General features: G+C 36.5%; 1 protein-coding gene across 1 annotated transcript in view; it reads right to left on the minus strand.

Annotated features, from left to right (window-relative positions):
• Positions 1 to 399: 399 nt before the first annotated feature.
• Positions 400 to 23,895, minus strand: part of LOC119612052 (LIM domain and actin-binding protein 1-like) — a gene marked incomplete at its 3' end in the record, with an annotated part of 69,188 nt that continues 45,692 nt past the window's right edge. Inside the window, exons 3-4 of the mRNA XM_037967762.1 lie at positions 639 to 772; positions 400 to 566 (exon numbers count right to left, since the gene is read on the minus strand). Coding sequence (XP_037823690.1) covers positions 400 to 566; positions 639 to 772 — 301 coding nt within the window. The remainder of the gene's footprint in view (positions 567 to 638; positions 773 to 23,895) is intronic.

Here is a 23,895-nt window from a genome sequence, read left to right on the forward strand (position 1 = left end):
TCCACTGAATTAAGAGCCATTTTCGACGCTTTTACCCCAATGTGCGACGCTGGGACACAATATATTTTTGTAATAACCATTTTATACTGAAATAAATACGATATATAAAAAACTTGTAGTTTTTTTGTACCCAAGTGAGTACAGTCGGAACGAATGGGTTAAAAAATCTTAAAAAAATAAAAACTATTTTTTGGATAGAATGAAGAAATAGCTATCTGAACTCCTTTGGATAATTTTTGCTAGGACCAATTGGTGAACAGTTACGCTCATTTGAATAAAACCCTGTATGACCAAAATGTCCAACTTTGACCCCATGTGCGTCCGGCAGTTCTTGACCGATGGCCTACTATCCTATAGTACTGACAAATGCTATAAAAATTATCAATGAAATAATCATACCTCTAACAACATCCGGTGGTAATTCACTTGGTTGATTTTCACGTATAATTAATTCTGGTTTTCTCGGTTGAATTGGCTCGTCATCTTCAACAAATTTAGGAGCAAACAATAACTTGAAATGTATAGTACAATATACAACTCCTTCGTGACTTTGATATGTATCTAGTCTTTTAAGTGACAAAAACAACAAAAAGTTATAAATAAAATTTAAATGCATTTTGAAAAACATATAAACTTACTTTAATTGCTTGTTGCATTCATTACATCTGAAACAGCTCTTGTGGTAAATATTCTTTTCAGCTTTTACCTCTTCCATTTTATAAACCGGCTTATCACATAGAAAACAATTTTTTTTTACTTCGCCTTGTGGTTGCTATTTAAATAAACAATATAAATAATTAATTATACAGTGATATTAAAGTGAGCGGTAGCGTACATATGTACACTAGAGTGACCGCAAAAAGTCAATGTTGGAATCTTGTTCGTCTTAACCCCACAAAATGTTTCCCCTTTACAGATATTGAGATAGCCGAAATTTGAGCTCGATTAATATGCGTTTAACCGTCTTGTCTATACCCGAGCAAAATTACGTACATCAATACCCAACATATTCGTATATGTAATACAATTTATATGGCTATTTCATCTATTTATACATTTCTAGTGTATAATTCAGATAATTATTAAAACTAATTTAATAAAACGTCTGTATATATAAATTAAATAGTTTTTGATCATAAACCATTAAATTTTAGCAATTTTTAAAGTTTTCTTATTGCTTTAATATTAACAAAAATGTCATATACAAAAAACCTAAAGAAAAACGCCTTCGCAACGTATAATGTACATTATGCAGAATTTGACTTTGTAAAATTTTGACTTCAAGAAGCTATTACTCTGTGACCGGGAAAGATAATTGAACAAAAGTTTTTATATAATATTTATTAAGGTGTATAAAATCGATTAGCATTAAAGAAATAGTTTTTGCTTTCGTAAGTGGGGAACTTTTTTGCAAAAAAAGATTGCTAAGTCATGGTCAAAAATTAAAATTTAAACTTTAATATTTTTGTTTATATGAGAATAAAATTATTATAATCAGCATAATTTTTCTTTACTATTTTGATGAAAAAATTTTTTTAGTCCAAATTTCAAGCCGATACGATAAATAGATCTCGAGATATATCACTTCAAAAATTAAAAACATACCCGGGTATGTGGGTAAGTCAAACAGAGTTACAACAGATTTTGTATCCAAAAACGTAACCTGGTCGCGGTAGGAGAATACTTCGTATATTTTGATATTATGAGATATATGTTACTATTAGGTAAATATTTTGCACATTATTGTTAAAGAATCATAATGTACATAGATTTAGAATTTCAAAAAAATTTAAATCACAGAAATTGATTGAAAAATATGAAAGTTATTAAAAATTCCCCAGGCCATTAACGTGTCTCAGATCACTTGATTAGGAAATGTGGGAAAAATATTAACTTGTTTTGGAAAATATTCTAATAAATCTATTTTATTACATAAAATCTATATGTACACTGAAAATAATCCATGCTTAACTTTACGAAAAAAAATTTCGTAACTACTTTTTTCGTAATATATACGAAAATTTCGTGTATAATACGAAATATTGTTTAATCAACCCCTTTTCTAATTTTACGAAAGTACGAAAACCTGTCGTAATATCTTTTTTCGTATATATTAAGAAACTTTGTTTTCTTTTACAAAAATAATTTCGTTAAGGCATGTAATATTTAACGAAAGTAACGAATTTTTTCGTAACAAGATTATTTAGTAATATACAAGAATTATTTTTGATTTCACAAAAAAATTATTTTGTTACGATTTTTTTTTTTGTTATTTTCGTAATTTTAAGGGAGTTAAATTAAACGTAATTTTTAATTTACAGGAAATTAGCTGCCTAAATTCCTGCAAAATTTTTTATGTTTTTTTAAAAAACGTAAAAAATTTTTTTTTTTTTTTTTTAATTCGCAATCTTTTTCTAAATTTACAATAATTATTTTAAAAGAACTAAAATATTTATGTCTTTAAAAAAATCGTAAAATGAATATTTTTTTCTAAAATTAAATAAAATTATTTTGCATTTTACTAAAATCTTTCGTACAATTTCGTATATATTACGAAAGAATTTCGTGGTGCGAAACCACGAAGCATTTCGTACAATGTACAACATTTTTCGTGTATATTAGGCATGGATTATTTTCAGTGTATAAAAATGAATGTGTGTTTGTTTGTTAGTTTGGACTTTATAGACAGCTAAACGGCTGAACCGATTTTTCTGAAATTTTCACAGTCTCTTCCTGCATGTCTCAAAGGAACTATAGGCTACTTTTTACTTTAATATTTTAAGTGGGAGACGTGCCACGCCAAAATAAGCATTAAAAGTCCTCAAATTTTGTATGCAAAACTTTGACATCCATATGAACATATAAGAATAAAATGGGCAATGTAGCTATAGTGGGCGTGGCACCTCGCATCTAAAGAAAATCTTAAATTAGTATATCTGAGAAAATATAACAACTAGAGTCCTCATTTTTTTTCGATGGAACTTAAGTATCAAATTGAATGTTTAGGACAAAAAATGGGTGTACTAGCAAAAGGGGGCATGGTACCTCCCATATGAGTTATGATATGTTGATGAGTTAATCTAGGAAACTATTGGAGATAGAATCTTAATCTTAATTTTTCACAAGGACCTTTAACATCCACGTGAATATTTATGAGAAAAATGGGTGGACTTTCATAAGGGGATTTTGGTACCTTCTATACGGATCTAGTATATGTATAAAAATGAATGTGTGTTTGTACGTTTACTTTATTTGTTTGGACTTTATAAACAGCTAAATTTTCATGGTGTTGCTTTATGTCTGGAAGGAACTATATGCTACTTTTTACTTCAAAATTTCAAGTTTTTACTTCAAAATTTCAAGTGGGCGACGTGCCACGCCCATTTACAAAATAAGTATTAAGAGTCGCTTATCTGAGAAACTGTAAGAGCTAGAGTCCACAAATTTTGTATGAACAACTTTAACATTCATTTGAATACATGGGAATGAAATTAGCAGCCTAGCTGCAGTGGGCGTGGCACCTCCCATATTAAGAAAATCTTAAATTAGTATATCTGAGAAAATATAACAGCTAGAGTCCTCACTTTTTTCGGAGGAACTTTAGTATCAAATTGAATGTTTAGGACAAAAATGGGCGGACTAGCAACTTTTAGGCAGTCTTGGTACCTCCCATAAGAATTAAGTACAAAAATTCGTGTATCTGGAAAGCTAAAATCCTCAATTTTGCACGAAGAACTCTGACATTCAATAGGGGCTTGGCACCTTCCATATAAATTAAAAGCAAAAATTCGTATATCTGGGAAACTGAGCTAGAATCTTCAAAAATAGTAAAGGAAGTTCTTTAATTATTATAACTTTAGGATAGCAAAACACATTTGGTATAGCTTAGAGATATGAAGATAAAGAAAATACTTAAATTAATGTATCATGGAAACTAAAACAGCTGGAGTCTCAAATTTTGTGAAAGTCTCTGTAGTAAGTATTCATATTATTATTTAGAGCAAATGACCAAGATCTGCAACGTGAAATGGGTTACAGTCCACAAGATTTAGAGAATTTGGTGGCAGAAAATTTACCGCATCTACAACCAGAGCAGAGAATGGCATACAATACAATAATGTCAACAATTACAAACCAAACAAGTTAGAGTGCTATATTCGGCTGAGCCGAATCTTAAATACCCTCCACCAGCTACTTTTATATTAATACTGTTTTAATTGATCAAATATTTATAGAAATAAGTTTTCTCATGTCTTAAATAGAAAAACCCCAAGAGTTAAACAGCTTAAATCTCTTACAATTCCAAGATTTTTTGAACATTACAAACCCCATTTTCTTTTATATTTTTATAGCGCCCTAAGATATGCTTTAACGATACTTAATAATTAATAATTCTCGGGGGAGTTTTCCAGATTTTTCCTACCGAGCGCGTCCCCGGGTGGCGGATAGGGGGTGGTGATGGACCATCTGTCCTCTCCCAGCTTTAATTTCACTTAAGCTGAGGGAGGGCAGATTGTCCACCACCTGGGAATATTATATTCCCCGCGGACCAAAAAACTGGAAAAAAAAAAAAAAAAAAACAAATATGGAAAATAAAAATAAAAAGATAAAAGTTACGGTGCAGGGCCTAAATAACCCAGTACCGGCGGCAAGTGTTGATCTACTCGCGAGTCACGTGTCGTCGTCATCCTGCAATCGTGAGCAGAATACTACTACGGAGGTGGGTACCTTGGCCTCCGTGGCGGACAATGCGTCAAGTGTACAGCATGCCGCTGGCAAAAATATAGGGGTGAAAGAGAAGGATGTACTCGGAGAGAGCTCTAAGCTACCTCAGCCTTTAAATATAGGTGAGGGTTCCGACTCTGAATCCTCAGATGATAATAATAATAATACCATTATAGCAAATCCCAAAAAGGATGAAGTAGAGCAAATGGTGAAAGAGGTGAGTGATAGCATAGCTAAACTACCTATTACTAAGAAAAGACTTTCTGGAGCACAGAGGAGGAAGTTGAAAAAGATGCTTCAGGAAATCATAGTTAGTCAATCCCACGACACTCCAAAGGAATCGGACTCTCTCACAAGATCTGAGGCAAAAAGGATCAGGTCACCCGAGGAGTTGACAACTGAGAATAAGCCTAAGAAGAAAAAGAGCTCCCCGTCTTCTAATACACAGTCGAAGCCAAGCCATACTTCACTCAAAGGAATCTCAAGTGAGAATCCTGCGAGTAAGGGTGACAACGCCAAGCCAGATATTCCGAAGATGAACACGTCGGCGAAATCAACCTCGAAGGTAAGGGAATCTCAAAAGAAGCCCCGAAAAACGAGGAAGGAGAAGCTAGACGGAGGAAAAGGTAAAGAGCCGCCATCTTACGCCAAAGTTGCCAGAAGTAGGCACCGGGACGATCTCTGCTATGCAGTTTACGATGCCGGTAATCCGACAGGCAAAATTCCAATAGACCAACAGAGTAAAATAGAAGACCTGGTCAACAATAAGATAGTGGACCATGCAATAGCTTCAAAGGGCAAACAACCAATAGAGAGCGAGAGCTGCGAGTTCAGCATGGGCGTGATGTTGATGAGGTTGGCATCTCACCAATGTGTTAGCACCCTAAAGAACTTGGTGGAAAGTATCCCTCCTCCCTGGGACGGCGCTAGGCTGGGACTGGCAAAGAAGAGCGAGCTTCCGGTGCTCCTAAAGTCCACTGTCTACATAAAAGGATGGGGCAGTAAACTGGCTAATGAACGTATACTGGAAATTCTTGGAGGTCAAAATGCTGAGCTGGCCGTGGAAAAATGGGATGTCTTTTACAGGAAAGAAGAACCTGAGGGAACTTTATTTGTAATAGGTATCGACCAGAAATCCATGGCTAGTCTTGCCAAGAATAAAGGTAGGGCTTACTTCGCCTCTAAATCTGTCATATTCAAAATTGGGAAGGTGCCGATTGGAAGGGCTGTTACAACAAGCCTCGAAAAGGACACTAAAAAACCTAAGACCACAGTATCCACTACTGATAACGTTGAGGAGTCAAATCCTAAAATCGAGGAATTTACCATTAACTCGCCAGAAGAAAGTGTAGTTGCCCTTTCCAAAATTGGGAAGGCGCCGATTGAAAGGGCTGTCAAAACCGGCCCCGACAAGGACACTAAAACACCTAAGACAGTACCCAAAGCATCATTAGCAAGTACTAGCAATGTTGAGGAGTCAAATCCTAAAAGCGAGGAGGAAATCACTCACCCGCCAGAAGACAGAACAGCAATGCTCTCCAGAATTGGGAATGTGTCTATTAAAAATACTGCTATTCCTATGCCTGATAAGGACACCGCAGTGCCATCAACAGTACTCACTGCATTAATAGCCACTTCAGGCTATCCGGAGGAGTCAAATCCAAAGAGCGAGGAGGTGACCACCAACTCGCTGGAAGACAGTTTAATGGATGACCATGATTGAGGTTATCCAAATAAACCTCCATCGGAGCGAGACAGCTACCAACGCTCTGATGGCTAAAATCAACACAGGTAAAATACATATAGCTTTAATCCAGGAACCTTGGACGATTCGCAACAAGGTTTCTGGATTAAATCACGTAAATTTCCAACTTTTCTACGCTGATACAGGATCTCGCCCGAGAACATGTATCTTATGTCACAAGAACTTATGTTTTCTCCTCTCAACAGGATTATCAACATCGGATGCAACGGTGCTGAAGCAAGGTCGAGGCAACATATACCTTGCATCTATTTACCTGCCTTTCGATTCTCCGACCCTACCACCAACGTCGGATCTGATGAAACTGGTTGAAGAGGCACAAAGGAAAAATAAGAAAATTGTAATAGGTTGTGATGCCAACTCGCATCATGTAGCTTGGGGTAGTACAAACACCAATCGCAGGGGACAAGCCCTCATGGATTTCTTTAATACTAAAGACTTGATAACATTGAACTTAGGTAATAAAGCTACCTTCGTCAATAGAATCAGAGAAGAAGTATTAGATATAACTATATGTTCAGAAGAGCTTATAAACGAAATTCAGGATTGGAGAGTTTCGGACGAGCACTCCTTTTCTGATCATCGGTACATAAGATTCAAAATACTAAGGCCACCACCAAAGCCGATAAAGTTTCGGAATAAGTCTAAAACTAATTGGACAATGTTCGGGGCCTTACTAAAGAACCGTTTAGGTCAGGACACTTTTCAATGTCGAAATAAAGAGGATATAGATGCCAAAGTGGAAACGTTCACAAGTGCCCTGGTTGAATCGTTCGAGGACAGCTGCCCTCTGCGTGAGCGGAGATCTGCCCAGGAAAAACCCTGGGTAACTGGGGAGATCCGGAACCTTGGGAAGACTCTTCGCAAACTATTTAACCGGGCACGGCGTAAAAAGACCGCAGTATACTGGGATGAGTATCGTAATAAACTTGGTGAATATAAGAAAATCGTTCGAAGAGCCAAACGAGACTCCTGGAAACTTTTCTGTGAACAGGTAGATAGCGTAAATGAGGTATCGAAGATAAAAAAATTCCTATCCAAAACTCATGTCCAACCGGAATCTATGATCGATGACACGGGCAGGAGGCTTGAGGATATGGAGGAGACAATGAAACTCCTAATGGATTCTCATTTCCCACCCGGTATATCGAATAACATAGATGAACCGATATTGGAGGAAGGGGAGGGTAACACGGAAATAGTTATTACAACTGACATGGTTAAAGGGGCAATCAAGAGCTTTGCTCCCTATAAAGCTGCAGGGCCGGATGGAATTTTCCCGGCACTTTTGCAGATGGAGGCGGGACTGGTTTCCGTACATCTGTCACAGATATTCACTGCATGCTTAAAATTGGCATATACCCCAGTTAAATGGCAGGATGCAAGGGTAATATTTATACCCAAACCAGGGAAACCTAGCTATGCGACACCTAAGTCCTATCGACCGATAAGTCTTACGTCCTTCCTACTTAAAACCTTGGAACGGATAGTCGATAGCATGGTTAAAAGCAGCATACCATACAATGACCTTAAATATAAGCAGCATGCTTATGTAAAGGGACGATCGGTGGAGACCGCTTTAAATGAAGTTGTCCACTACATAGGTGAATCTTTCAATAGCAAACTGTATACACTGGCAGTATGCATTGACATCGAAGGCGCTTTCAATAACGTGCACACTGATACCCTTATCCAATCCCTAGACCAGTTTTATGTTGACCGGGTGCTCCGTAACTGGATCAACTACATGCTAAGGAACAGATGGATAAGCTGCGAGATGTACGATATAACTATCAGGAAAAAGGTATTTCGCGGTATACCACAGGGTGGCATTTTGTCACCTTTACTCTGGGTCACCACGATTAATAGCCTCCTAAGGACCCTAACCGAGAAAGGACTTAGACCTGTCTGCTATGCAGACGATGTCGTAATACTTTTAAAGGGAAAGGATCCAAATTACTTGTGTAGAAGAGCTGAGGAGGCTCTGAATACGGCCTTGAGCTGGGCTCAACCGAGAGGCCTCAATGTTAACCCGGCGAAGACGGAAATCTGTCTTTTCACAAGAAAGACAAAAATTTCTACATATACTGAACCTTGCTTCTTGGGCAAGAAGATACCGGTGACAGACAAAGTTAAGTACTTAGGTGTAATACTTGACCGGAAATTAAAATGGAGACACCACATAGAGGATAGGATCAACAAGGCACATCGGTGCTGGGCGATATGTAGGAGAACCATAGGCATGAAATGGGGTCTTAGTCCTACTATGACAAATTGGCTTTATAAAAGTGTAATTAGACCAATTCTAGCTTATGCTTCAATAATCTGGTGGACTGCTTTGGACAAAAAGTGTAATATCAAACTACTACAGGGAGTTCAGCGTACATGCTGCTTGGGTATAAGTGGTGCCATGTGTACTACTTCAACCAAGGCTCTGGAAACGTTGCTAGATATTCCACCCATTGAAACATATATAAGATATGAGGCGGCGCTTACAGCCGAACGGCTCTTTACTTTAGGCGAACTGGCCAAAAACGGTTATAGGACACGTCATCAATGTATACTGGACACATTGGAAGGTTATACACATTCATCGGACGTGCCTGATCGCATACCAGACACTGAATATGTCGGAAACTTTGAAACGCTAATCCCAGATAGAATGTCTTGGTCAAGCGGAACATTAGAGCAAATACCAGTAGGAATCCGTTGCTACACGGATGGCTCTAAATTAGGGGACAAAGTGGGTCTGGGGTTCTATATTGAAGACCCAGAAACAGAAATATACCACCGTTTACCTAATCATAACACAAGCTTCCAGGCAGAAGTACGAGCAATAACGGAATGTGTAAATTGGATTAGTATAAATATGGCGCCCACAGGGCTTAATATATTTACCGACAGCCAGAAGGCAATTTGTGCGATATCAGGTGATAGAATTAAATCTAAGACCGTATTGGATTGTAAGAAAGCTTTAACTGAATACTCTCCCAGAGGTAAGGTTCACATCATATGGGTACCAGGCCACTCGGGAGTAGCCGGCAACGAAAGGGCGAATGTAATAGCTTTAAAGGGAAGGGAGCTCGATGTAGTTAACCTGACAAACGCAAAACCATTCGACGCAACAAAAGCTGAATTAAAAATATGGATGAGAGAATCCCATAAGGCCTCTTGGAATAATGAAACGGTGGGTAGAACCACAAAGATTCTATGGGGTGACCCTGATGAGAGCAAGACGAGAAATCTTCTCAAAATGAGCAAGTCTGAGGTTAGTATGATGGTACGTATTCTCAGTGGACACACAGGATTACGAGCACATCTATACAAAATTGGACGTGCGAATTCAGACGAATGTAGAGCATGTGGAGAGGACAGTGAAACTCTGGAGCACTTTCTTTGCCATTGTCAGGCATTCGTCGAAGTTAGATCCAAGTATCTTGGAAGTGATGTTATTCCAGAAATAACATTCTTAACCAACACCGATTGGAAGATTCTTAGGAATTACGTCCAGGAAACTGAGTTTCTGAACATGGAAAAATAATACATTCAGTGAACAATTTTTTTTTTTTTTTTTTTTTTTTTTTTTTTTTTTTTTTTTTTTTCTTGAATTGGAGCGCACAACAGGCCCGATAGTGGCCTAGGTGTATTTCTTCGGATTTGATGTAGTATACATCCTCCTATCAACCTACCTACCTACCTACCTAATAATTTGTGTGAAAAACTTAAGGAAATTCAAATTTTCGGGGCAGGACCTAGTATGGGAGATATGACCAATTATGGACCGACCGTAAAAAAATCTTTAAGTAACATTTCTGTATATAAAAACTATATTTCAGTCAAATTTTGTATCTATATCGTAATTTAGTAATAAGTAATGTGTGTTTAAGTGACTTTCGAAAGGCAACCTTGTACGGGACCGATCGCAACCATATTATGAACCGATCGTGAAAAAATCTTAAAATATAATTTTTGTATACAAATTAATATTTGTGCCAAATTTTGTGTCAATAGCTTTATTTGGTAATGAGTAATGTGAGTTTAAGAGATCTTCGTAAAAGGACCTTGTATGTGAGCTATGACCAATTATGTATATAAAGACAAAATTTCAAAATTCTGTATCTATATCATTATTTGGTAATGAATATTGTGCATTTAAGTGATTTTCTGGAGGGGACCTAGTATGAGAGCTATGACCAAATATGGACCGATTGCAAAACAATTTTATAGTGTAATTTATGTATATAAGAGCAATATTTGTGCTAAATGTTTATATATCAATATTTTGTAATGAGCTATGTGCGTTTAAGTGATTTTCAGGAGGGGAACTTGTATGGGAGCTATGACCAATTATGGACCGATCCGAAAAAAAAACTTCCATAATAATATTTCTGTATATGTGAACAATACTTGTACCAAATTTTATATGGATATCTTAATTTAGTAATGAGTTATGTGCGTTTAAGTGATTTTCGGAAAGGGACCTTGTACGGGAGCTATGACCAATTATGGACCGATCGGAAAAAAATTCCATAGTAATATTTCTATATGTGAGAGCAATACTTGTACCAAACTTTATATGGATATTTTAATTTAGTAATGAGTTATGTGTGTTTAAGTGATTTTCGGGATTGGACCTTGTACGGAGCTATGACCAATTATGGACCGATCGGAAAAAAATTTCATAGTAATATTTATATATGTGAGAGCAAAACATGTACCAAACTTTATATGGATATTTTAATTTAGTAATGAGTTATGTGTGTTTAAGTGATTTTGGGAAGGGACCTTGTATGGGAGCTGTGACCAATTATGGACCGATCGGAAAAAAAATTCACAGTAATATTTCTGTGCATATGAGCAATACTTGTACCAAACTTTATATGGATATTTTAATTTAGTAATGAGTTATGTGTGTTTAAGTGATTTTGGGAAGGGACCTTGTATGGGAGCTGTGACCAATTATGGACCGATCGGAAAAAAATTTCACAGTAATATTTCTATGCATATGAGCAATACTTGTACCAAATTTTGTATGGATATCTTAATTTAGTAATGAGTTATGTTCGTTTAAGTGATTTTCGGGAAGGGTCCTTGTATGGGAGCTATGACCAATTATGGACCGATCGGAAAAAACTGTCACAGTAATATTTCTGTGCATATGAGCAATACTTGTACCAAATTTTATATGGATATCTTGATTTAGTAATGAGTTATGTGCGTTTAAGTGATTTTCGGGAGGGGACCTTATATGGGAGCTATGACCAATTATGGACCGATCGGAAAAAAATTTCATAGTAATGTTTCTGTGCATATGAGTAATACTTATTCCACATTTTATATGGTTATCTTAATTTAGTAAGGAGTTATGCACGTTTAAGTGATTTTCGGGAAGGGTCCTTGTATGGGAGCTATGACCAATTATGAACCGATCGGAAAAAACTTTCACAGTAATATTTTTGTACATATGAGCAATACTTATTCCAAATTTTATATGGATATCTTAATTTAGTAATGAGTTATGCGCGTTTAAGTGATTTTCGAGAGGGGACCTTGTATGGGAGCTATGTCCAATTATGGAGCGATCCAGAAAATTCTATTGACATAAGATTTTAAGTTGTAAAATTTTGTGAAGATACCAACATTCTGACGGAAGTTATTAACAAAAAAAGTTATTAAACTTAAACTTTTGTATGGGAGGTATATGAAATTTTGGACCGATGCTGGCAATTTTCAGCAGAAATAAATATCTTGTGTAGAAACGAATGTATGATGACTTTCATGAAATTATCTTGCATAGTTTTCGAGAAAATTACATCAGAATGTGTAAAAAATGCTTATTTTTTTCGAGGTTGTTTTAAATTTTGATTCATAACTTTTCCCAATGTGAACAGATTTTGCTCATTTTCAATACCAAACTGTACCGGATAATAATGAATGTTTTGAGTGAATTTGGTTAAATTATATTGCTTCGTTTTAACGTGAGCGTGTTTTACACAGACAGCAGACAGACGGACGGACGGACATAGCTAAATCGACTCAGAATTTCATAAGGACCCAGAATATATATACTCTGTTGGGTCTCAGATGAATATTTCTTGGTGTTACACACGGAATGACAAAGTTATATATACCCTCTATCACCACTGATGGTGGTGGAGGGTATAAAAAGAAGGATTTTATTTCATTGATGCGCCAGGAGGAACCGGAAAAACCTTTCTCATCTCATTAATTTTAGCTAAAGTTCGATCACAAAAGAATAATGCCATAGCCATTGCGTCATCAGGTATTGCTGCAACACTTTTAGATGGAGGCAGAACTGCGCATTCTGCACTCAAATTACCATTGAAAACTCAATTTTCTAAAGAGTATGCATTTAATGTTTAAAAAATAGGCAGTGGTTATGTGAGCGTGCTTTACTGGCACCCAAAAACATTGACGTTAATTGTATCAATACTGTTACAAATAATGATGATGTCGTCAATTATCCTGTAGAATTTTTGAATACATTTGATTTACCATGCTTTCCCCTCCACGAACTGAACTTGACAATTGGCGTTCCAATTATTTTATTGCGAAATATTGATCCACCACATCTTTGTAATGGTACTCGATTAACAGTTAAGAAATTAATGATCAACTTAATCGAAGGAACGATTATAACTGGCCAATATAAAAGAACGGATGTCTTACTACCTCGGACCCAATGACTACATCGGAAATGCCATTCGACTTTAAACGGTTGCAATTTCCTATACGTTTGGCATTCGCGATGGCAATAAACAAATCTCAGGGTCAATCCCTGCATCCATGCTTCTCACATAGTCAGTTTTGTGTTGCATGCTTGCGAGTTGGGAAACCTTCAGATTTGTATATCTACGCGTTTGAGGGGAAAACGAAAAATATTGTATATCCCAAGGATATCAAACTTTCTTTGTCTTATTACGTTATGGTTTTGAATAATAACAAACAAATATTAATAAAATTTTCCTAAACAAAAAATTTATTTCAATACATTTGGAATATTTCTTATTTTATATCGACAGGAGTAGCAAAGCACGCCGGGTTTTAGCTAGTATATCTATATTTACTCGAATATAAGTGTTTGTCCTTAAAAGATATCATGAACCTGTTCTCAGCTATGATACAAATTTTTTACACAGCAGTTTCAAAATTCCAGTTTTTTTAAATCTTTGTTAAACAAATTTTAAAATTTATGGTTAATAGATAAGGGAATAAAACAGTGAAAAATGAGGTCAAAACCTTTTATATGTAGTTTAGCTGTACCTGCGATTTGAATTTTGCGAATTTCTAGAAAAATTATTTTTTTTGTAATATTTTACAAAATAAGCCCTAATTCTTTACTGTTATACATTTTGAACAAAATATTTACAGAATATTATTTCCTATAAGAGGTATTGACCAAATTCACTGTTTTATTCCCTAATCTATTGACCATAAATCCCCTGGTGATATTTCAAAAATGTTTAAATTTGTTTAACAAAGATTTAAAAAAACTGAAAATGGAGTTTTGAAAATGCCGTGTAAAAAATTATTTTTTTATCATAGCTGAGAACAGGTTAACGATATATGTTAAAGGACAAAAACTTATATTCGAGTAAATATTACAAAAAAATTAATTAATAAAATAATGTAATAAAATAGATTTATTAGAATATTTTCCAAAATAAGTTAATATTTTTTCCTCATGAGACACGTTAATGGCCCTGGGTATACTCCTACCGCGATCAGGTCACGTTTTTGGAGACAAAATCTGTTGTAACTCCGTTTGACTTAAAGTAACAAGAATTATGTACATAATATACATTTTGAAGTAGAATATTAGCTTTGTCTTAAGCGTGTTTCTATTATTTACCGTTCTGGAGTTATAGCTTCATATGGTAGCTTTTTGGCAAAAAATTGCATTTTTTCAAACTTTGAGCGACGAGCGTCTTTTAATCGAGTTCAAATTTTGGCTACTCAATATGCGGAAAGGGAAATCATTTTGTGGGGTTGGGACGAACAAGATTCTGACATTCTCCCCATATAAGATCCGGTCAGTCTAATGTACACACTGTTGCCAGATTTGACGGTTTATTGTTATTTTGATGATTTTCACTGTAAAAAATGGCCTGTTGACGATAAATTTGACGATTTTTTTAAATAGGATTTTTGTACTAATTTTAATACATTTTATATAATTTTGAAGAAAGTCGATGTAAGTATTTAGAATATCCAATAAAAAAGTTAATAAATTAAACATTATAATGTCTTAGAGTATTTCCTTTGATCAAATGATTTACGTAATAACGAACTCAAAACTTTTGGAGAATTTCTCTCTTTTGGGCCAACACTTAGGGGTTATTGGATCTAGAATAATTGGTAGTGGGAAGAAGGATAAAAGGAGTAGTGTTTTTGGACATTTGAATTAAAGGAGGAAGTTTGTTTTGCATACGAATAATTGAAACATCTAATATACATAAATTTACTAGAGATAATAACAAGTTAGTTTGCAAGAACTCAATGTAAAGCAGTGGTTCTCAAACACATACTACCATAGAGAACAGAATTCAATTCAAAATAGAAGTATACTAATAAAATGACTACAAACTATAAAGTATATGCTATCTGTCAAAAATTTATTATGGATTTTGACAGCCAGCGTATATCAAAGTCTATATATAAACAAGTTACAGTGCTATATTCTGCCGTGCCGAATATTAAATACCCTCCACCAGCAAGTTACTTTTTATTAAAACCCATTTAACTATCTAATTTTTATATAACTTGACAGAATTGTTGTTTCCGTAGTGAGGGTACTAACATTTATGCATACGTGGAACTAATTTTGATTATATATTTTATATTAATAGACCAGTTGTAAACATTTTAATATAATGATTTATCTATACCCAGCAGTTCGACAAAGAGTCAATGCATACGAAAAAGACAGTAATTTCCAATAATAGTTAACCACCTGGATGATCGTAATTCGTATGTTTTGGGTCATTCGTCACGAATGTACCCTTTGTAATCGAGAATGAAGACAGTCGTCACTTTAGTGTCCTCTTTGTAAGCGGGAGCGGAGACAGTCGTATCTTTACTATCCTCAAGTAACCTAGAGATTATACTCTTAAAAGTTTTTTTTTTTTTTTTGTTGTACTTCCGAAAGTAGCTATTTTACCCATCTTTTGGAGAAATGATTGTTACTTTCTACTAATGTGCCACCATCTGGTTGACTCAAATTTATATCTTTCGGGTCAATCGTCACATTATTGTCCCATAGTATTCTAGAGAGTAGACACTTGAAATTTTTAAATTTTAGTTCCATTAATATCTTACCACCTCCAATTCGTATGTTTTTGGTCTTTCGTCACAAATAAACTCTTTGTAAACGAGAATGAAGACAATCGTCACTTTAGTGTCCCCTTTGTAAGCGAGAGCGGAGGCAATCGTCTTTTTACTGTATCCTTGTAGGGTGTAGAGTGACGATTGACTTCCTCGTAGGACAAGCCCATGTTAAAATGGTTGGTCACCTGGGTAGTCAGGTGGCTAGGGGCCACCACAAGTGGTAGGTTAATGAATTAAGTGATTTTCAGAAGTAAAATTCCGTATAACGATTTATATGTATATACAAAATACACATTTATGTCGAATTTTATCCCGATGACTTTGATTGTCAATGTGCGTTTAAGTAATTTTCGGAAATTATCCTTATATGGGAGTTGTGACCAATTATGGACCGATCAGGAAAAAATTTCGTATAATGATTTATATGCAAAAAAAGAAATTCAAGTCGAATATTACTCCAATAGATTTATTAATTAATAAAATATGTACGTTTAAGTGATTTTCGGAAGTGGAATTTATATAGGAGCTATGACCAATTACGGGCCTCTCCAGAAAAATTTCGTAGAGTGATATGTATGTACACAAAACATATTTGTGTCGAATTTTATCAAGATAGCTTTATTTGACAATGAAAGATGTTAGTTTAAATGATTTTCGGAAGAGGTCCTTATATGGGAGCTATGACCATATAAGGAAGTGGACCTTATATGGGAGCTACGACTAATAATAAACCGTTCTGAAAATAAAATTGGTAGAATGATTTGTATGTACACAAAACGTATTCAACTCAAATTTTATCACAAAAGCCTTATTTATCAATGAATTATGTCCGTTTAGGTGATTTTTGGAGGTAGACTTTATACGGGGGCTATGATCAATTATGGACCGAATGAGATCTAGGTTGGTAGTATGTTTTCTATTCATATTATATTTGTATATACAAAATTTTGTTGATACTGATATAGTAGAGGGAGTTATTAAACTAATTTCTGGGAATACACACCTTTGTATGGGGGCTATGGGAAAAATTGGATCAATTGCTATGAGTTTGAACATATTTGATCCCTGGCACAAAAAAATAATGTGTGACAAATTCATTGAAACATCTTTGGAAGTTTCTGAGAAAAACTACTTAAGAATTGGAAAAAAAAACTTTTTCTATATATTTCTTGGTGTTACACACGGAATGACAAAGTTATATTTCCCTCTATCACCACTGATGGTGGTGGAGGGTATAAAAACTATCAACTGTTCTCCTAGATGCAGCTAAGCAAACTTAAAGTACAAACAAATAAACAAACAAAACTAAAATCTATCGAAATTGATAAAAATTTCTCGATACACACAGAAAACAGATTAGTTGAAAATCGGTTTCAGCTATTAAAAATGTATAAGGGTGATCGCAATATGTTCGTGTTTACAGTACTTTTTGCTTATAGTCCCTTCCGCTTAAAGGCCAAAAACGGATGTAAGCCAAAACAACCCTATTCACCTGCAGGTTTTTTTCGAATTTCATACAAATTATTTGCCCATTTGTGCACTTCGCCTACAGTCCATTTTCGTTTAAAGGCCAATTTTCTTTGGATGTACAACTAATATTGTATAGAAAAAATATTTCATATAGTAGTCCACCCTGCTTTCTTAATACTTTTTTAAACAAACTGGCAAACTTAATTTTTGAAAAAATAGAATCATTTATTGTAAATTCTTTAAAAAAGAAACAATCTAAGATTACAGAATTCTTTAAACATTTTCAACAATTCGTAATTTTTATTTCATATAGAAATTGATATCTATCTTTAAGTGATTTTCGGAGGTGGACTTTATATAGGAGCTATGACCAATTACGGGCCTCTCCAGAAAAATTTCGTAGAGTGATATGTATGTACACAAAACATATTTGTGTCGAATTTTATCAAGATAGCTTTATTTGACAATGAAAGATGTTAGTTTAAATGATTTTCGGAAGAGGTCCTTATATGGGAGCTATGACCAATAATGGCCCGATCCGGGGAAAAATTGGTATTATGATTTATATGTATACAAAACTTTATACCGGTAGCTTTATTTATCAATGAAACATATGCGTTTAAGTGAATTTCGGAAGTGGACCTTATATGGGAGCTACGACTAATAATGGGCCGATCCGAAAAGAAATTTGGTAGAATGATTTGTATGTACACAAAACATATTCAGCTCAAATTTTATTACAAAAGCTTTATTTATCAATGAATTATGTCCGTTTAGGTGATTTTTGGAGGTGGACCTTATGTGGGGGCTATGACCAATTGTGGACCGACTGAAATCTACGTTGGTAGTATGATATCCGTTCATATTATATTTGTATGTACAAAATTTTGTGCTGATACTGATATAGTAGAGGGAGTTATTAACGGTAAACTAATTTCTGGGAATACACACCTTTGTATGGGGGCTATGGAAAATATTGGATCAATTATTATGAGTTTGAACATACTTGATCCCTGGCACAAAAAAATAATGTGTGACAAAAAATCGAAAAATCTTTGGTAGTTTCTGAGAAAACTACTGAAGAATTGGAAAACAACGTTATTATTTTCGAGGTAGTCTGAAATTTTTACTCATAACTTTTTATGTCGTAAACCGATTTTACTGATTTTCAATACGAAACTGTACCGGATAATAAAGAATGTTCTGGTGAACTTCGTGAATTTCTGGATTAAATCACGTAAAATTCCAACTTTTCTACGCTGATACTGGTCGAAGAGGCACAAAGGAAAAATAAGAAAATTGTAATAGGTTGTGATGCCAACTCCCACCATGTAGCTTGGGGTAGTACAGACACCAATAGCAGGGGACAAGCCCTTATGGATTTCCTTAATACTAAATACTTGATCACATCGAACTTAGGTAATAAAGCTACCTTCGTCAATAGAATCAGAGAAGAAGTATTAGATATAACTATATGTTCAGAAGAGCTTATAAACGAAATTCAGGATTAGAGAGTTTCGGACGAGCACTCCTTTTCTGACCATCGGTACATAAGATTCAAAATACTACGCCACCAAAGCCGATAAAGTTTCGGAATAAGTCTAAAACTAATTGGACAATATTCGAAATAAAGAACACATAGATGCCAAAGTAGAAATGCTCACAAGTGCCTTGGTTGAATCGTTCGAGGACAGCTTCCCTCTGCGAGAGCGAAGATCTGCCCAGGAGAAACCCTGGGTAACCGGGGAGATCCGGAACCTTGGTAAGACTCTTCGCAAACTATTAAACCGGGCACGGCGTAAAAAGACCGCAGTATACTGGGATGAGTATCGTAGTAAACTTGGTGAATATAAGAAAATTGTTCGTAAAGCCAAACGAGACTCCTGGAAACTTTTCTGTGAACAGGTAGACAGCGTAAATGACGTATCGAAGATAAAAAAAATCCTATCCAAAACTCATGTCCAACCGGAATCTATGGTCGATGATACGGGCAGGAGGCTGGAGGATATGGAGGAGACAATGAAACTCCTAATGGACTCTCATTTCCCACCCGGTATATCGAATAACATAGATGAACCGATATTGGAGGAAGGGGAGGCTAACACGGAAATTGTAATTACGTCTAATATGGTTAAAGGGGCAATCAAGAGCTTTGCTCCCTATAAGCTGCACGGCCGGATGGTATTTTCCCGGCACTCTTACAGATGGAGGCGGGGCTGGTTTCCGTACATCTGTCTCAGATATTCACTGCTTGCTTGAAATTCACATATACCCCCACTAAATGGCAGGATGCAAGGGTAATATTTATACCTAAACCAGGGAAACCTAGCTATTTGACACCTAAGTGGTATTTTCCCGGCACTCTTACAGATGGAGGCGGGACTGGTTTCCGTACATCTGTCTCAGATATTCACTGCTTGCTTGAAATTCACATATACCCCCCATTAAGTGGCAGGATGCAAGGGTAATATTTATACCTAAACCAGGGAAACCTAGCTATTTGACACCTAAGTCTTATCGACCGATAAGTCTTACGTCCTTCCTACTTAAAACCTTGGAACGGATAGTTGATAGTATGGTTAAAAACAGTATACCCGACAAAGAACTAAAATTTAAGCAGCATGCTTATGTAAAGGGACGATCGGTGGACACCGCTTTAAACGAAGTTGTCCACTACATAGGTGCATTTTTTGATAGCAAACTATATACACTGGCGATATGCATTGACATCGAAGGCGCCTTCAATAACGTGCACAATGATACTCTTATCCAATCCCTAGACCAGTTTTATGTTGACCGGGTGCTCAGTAACTGGATCAACCACATGCTAAGGAACAGATGGATAAGCTGCGAGATGTACGATATAACTATCAGGAAAAAGGTATTTCGCGGTATACCACAGGGTGGCATTTTGTCACCTTTACTCTGGGTTACCACGATTAATAGCCTCCTAAGGACCCTAACCGAGAAAGGACTTAGACCTGTCTGCTATGCAGACGATGTCGTAATACTTTTAAAGGGAAAGGATCCAAATTACTTGTGTAGAAGAGCTGAGGAGGCTCTGAATACGGCCTTGAGCTGGGCTCAACCGAGAGGCCTCAATGTTAACCCGGCAAAAACGGAAATCTGTCTTTTCACAAGAAAGACAAAAATTTCTACGTATACTGAACATTGCTTCCTGGGCAAGAAGATACCAGTGACAGACAAAGTTAAGTACTTAGGTGTACTCCTCGACCGGAAATTAAAATGGAGACACCACATAGAGGATAGGATCAACAAGGCACATCGGTGCTGGGCGATATGTAGGAGAACTATAGGCATGAAATGGGGTCTTAGTCCTACTATGACAAATTGGCTTTATAAAAGTGTAATTAGACCAATTTTAGCTTATGCTTCAACAATCTGGTGGACTGCTTTAGACAAAAAGGGCAATATCAAACTACTACAGGGAGTTCAGCGTACATGCTGCTTGGGTGTAAGTGGTGCCATGTGTACTACTTCAACCAAGGCTCTGGAAACCCATTGAAACATATTTAAGATATGAGGCAACGCTTACAGCCGAACGGCACTTTACTTTTGGCGAACTGGCCAAAAGCGGTTATAGGACACGTCATCAATGTATATTGGACACATTGGAAGGTTATACACAATCATCGGACGTGCCTTATCGTATACCAGACACAGATTATATCGGAAATTTTGAAACGCTAATCGCAGATAGAATGTCTTGGACAAGCGGAACTTTAGAGCAAATACCAGTAGGAATCCGTTGTTACACGGATGGCTCTAAATTGGGGGACAAAGTGGGGCTGGGGTTCTATATTGAAGACCCAGAAACAGAAATATACCACCGTTTACCAAATCATAACACAAGCTTCCAGGCCGGATAGCCGGAAGGCAATTAGGGCGATATCAGGCGATAGAACTAAATCTAAGACCGTATTGGATTGTAAGAAAGCTTTAACTGAATACTCTCCCAGAGGTAAGGTTCACATCATATGGGTACCAGCCCAATCGGGAGTAGTCGGTAACGAAAGGGCGAATGTAATAGCTTTAAAGGGTAGGGAGCTTGAGGCAGTTAACCTGACAAACGCGAAACCATTCGACGCAGCAAAAGCTGAACAAAAAATATGCGTGAGAGAATCCCATAAGGAATCTTGGAATAATGAAACAGTGGGTAGAACCACGAAGATCCTATAGGGTGACGCTGATGAGAGCAAGACGAAAAATCTCCTCAAAATGAGGAAGTCTGAAGTTAGTATGATGGTACGTATTCTGAGTGGACACATAGGATTACGAGCACATCTATGCAAAATTGGACGTGCGGATTCAGACGAATGTAGAGCATGTGGAGAGGATCTTCGTTTTTCGTCAATAAATTGCTTTTTTTGGTCAATTATGGACCGATCCTCGTCAAATATTCTAGAACGATTTTAGTTTAAGCAGTAATGAGCGTCAAAGCCATTTTCTGAAGGGGGCTTTATATGGGGGTAGGATCAATTATGAACCCATCCTTATAAAATTTTACAAAACGATTTAGGTTCCTGTAAAATATGTTCATGTCGAATTTCATCGCTATGCTTCTTTAAGGCAGTTATGAGCGTTAAAGTCTTTTTCTGAAGGGGACCTTATATGGGGGGTAGGGTCAATTATGGACCGATCCTTATAAAATTTTTAATTATATTAAGGTCCCTATAAAATACGTTATGTCGAATTTCGTTGCTATAGATGCTTCTTTTAGACAGTTTCGAGCGTTAAAGTCATTTTCTGAAGGGCACCATATATGGGAGGTAGGGTCAATTATGGACCGATCCTTATAAAATTTTACAGAGCGATTTAGGTTCCATGTCGAATTTCATCGCTTTAGATGCTTCTTTTAGTCAGTTATGAGCGTTAAAGTCATTTTGTGAAGGGGACCTTATATGGGGGCTAGGTGAATTCGTGGACCAGTATGCCCAATTTCAATACCAAACAAGCTGCATCAATATAAAATGTCTGTGCAAAATTTCAGCCCGCTAGCTACTTTCATTTGGACTCTATCGTGTTTTAAACCGACAGACAGATAGACAGACGGACGGACATAGCTAGATCGTCTTAGAATTTAATAAGGATCCAGAATATATACTTTTATGATAAATATTTCGATGTGTTACAAACAAAATGACATAAACAATATACCCCCATCTTTTTTGATGGTGGTATAAAAATAAATCACATTAAATATTAATAGCTGGTGTAGGGTATCATATAGTAGGCCAAGCCCGACTATACTTTCTTACTTGTTTGTGTTCAGCTTTTGTTGCGTCGAATGGTTTCGCGTTTGTCAGGTTAACTGCCTCGAGCTCCCTACCCTTTAAAGCTATTACATTCGCCCTTTCGTTACCGACTACTCCCGATTGGGCTGGTACCCATATGATGTGAACCTTACCTCTGGGAGAGTATTCAGTTAAAGCTTTCTTACAATCCAATACGGTCTTAGATTTAGTTCTATCGCCTGATATCGCCCTAATTGCCTTCCGGCTATCCGGCCTGGAAGCTTGTGTTATGATTTGGTAAACGGTGGTATATTTCTGTTTCTGGGTCTTCAATATAGAACCCCAGCCCCACTTTGTCCCCTAATTTAGAGCCATCCGTGTAACAGCGGATTCCTACTGGTATTTGCTCTAAAGTTCCGCTTGGCCAAGACATTCTATCTGCGATTAGCGTTTCAAAGTTTCCGATATATTCTGTGTCTGGTATACGATAAGGCACGTCCGATGATTGTGTATAACCTTCCAATGTGTCCAGTATACATTGATGACGTGTCCTATAACCGCTTTTGGCCAGTTCGCCAAAAGTAAAGAGCCGTTCGGCTGTAAGCGCCGCCTCATATCTTAAATATGTTTCAATGGGTGGAATGTCTAGTTTCCAGAGCCTTGGTTGAAGTAGTACACATGGCACCACTTATACCCAAGCAGCATGTACGCTGAACTCCCTGTAGTAGTTTGATATTGCACTTGTTGTCTAAAGCAGTCCACCAGATTGTTGAAGCATAAGCTAGAATTGGTCTAATTCCACTTTTATAAAGCCAATTTGTCATAGTAGGACTAAGACCCCATTTCATGCCTATAGTTCTCCTACATATCGCCCAGCACCGATGTGCCTTGTTGATCCTATCCTCTATGTGGTGTCTCCATTTTAGTTTCCGGTCGAGGATTACACCTAAGTACTTAACATTGTCTGTCACTGGTATCTTCTTGCCCAGGAAGCAAGGTTCAGTATACGTAGAAATTTTTGTCTTTCTTGTGAAAAGACAGATTTCCATTTTTGCCGGGTTAACATTGAGGCCTCTCGGTTGAGCCCAGCTCAAGGCCGTATTCAGAGCCTCCTCAGCTCTTCTACACAAGTAATTTGGATCCTTTCCCTTTAATAGTATTACGACATCGTCTGCATAGCAGACAGGTCTAAGTCCTTTCTCGGTTAGGGTCCTTAGGAGGCTATTAATCGTGGTAACCCAGAGTAAAGGTGACAAAATGCCACCCTGTGATATACCGCGAAATACCTTTTTCCTGATAGTTATATCGTATATCTCGCCGCTTATCCATATGTTC

The sequence above is a fragment of the Lucilia sericata genome, unplaced genomic scaffold, assembly GCF_015586225.1.
Source record: "Lucilia sericata isolate MDLA Ls3-8-SP2 unplaced genomic scaffold, ASM1558622v1 Contig001590F_arrow, whole genome shotgun sequence".
NCBI lineage: Eukaryota > Metazoa > Arthropoda > Insecta > Diptera > Calliphoridae > Lucilia > Lucilia sericata.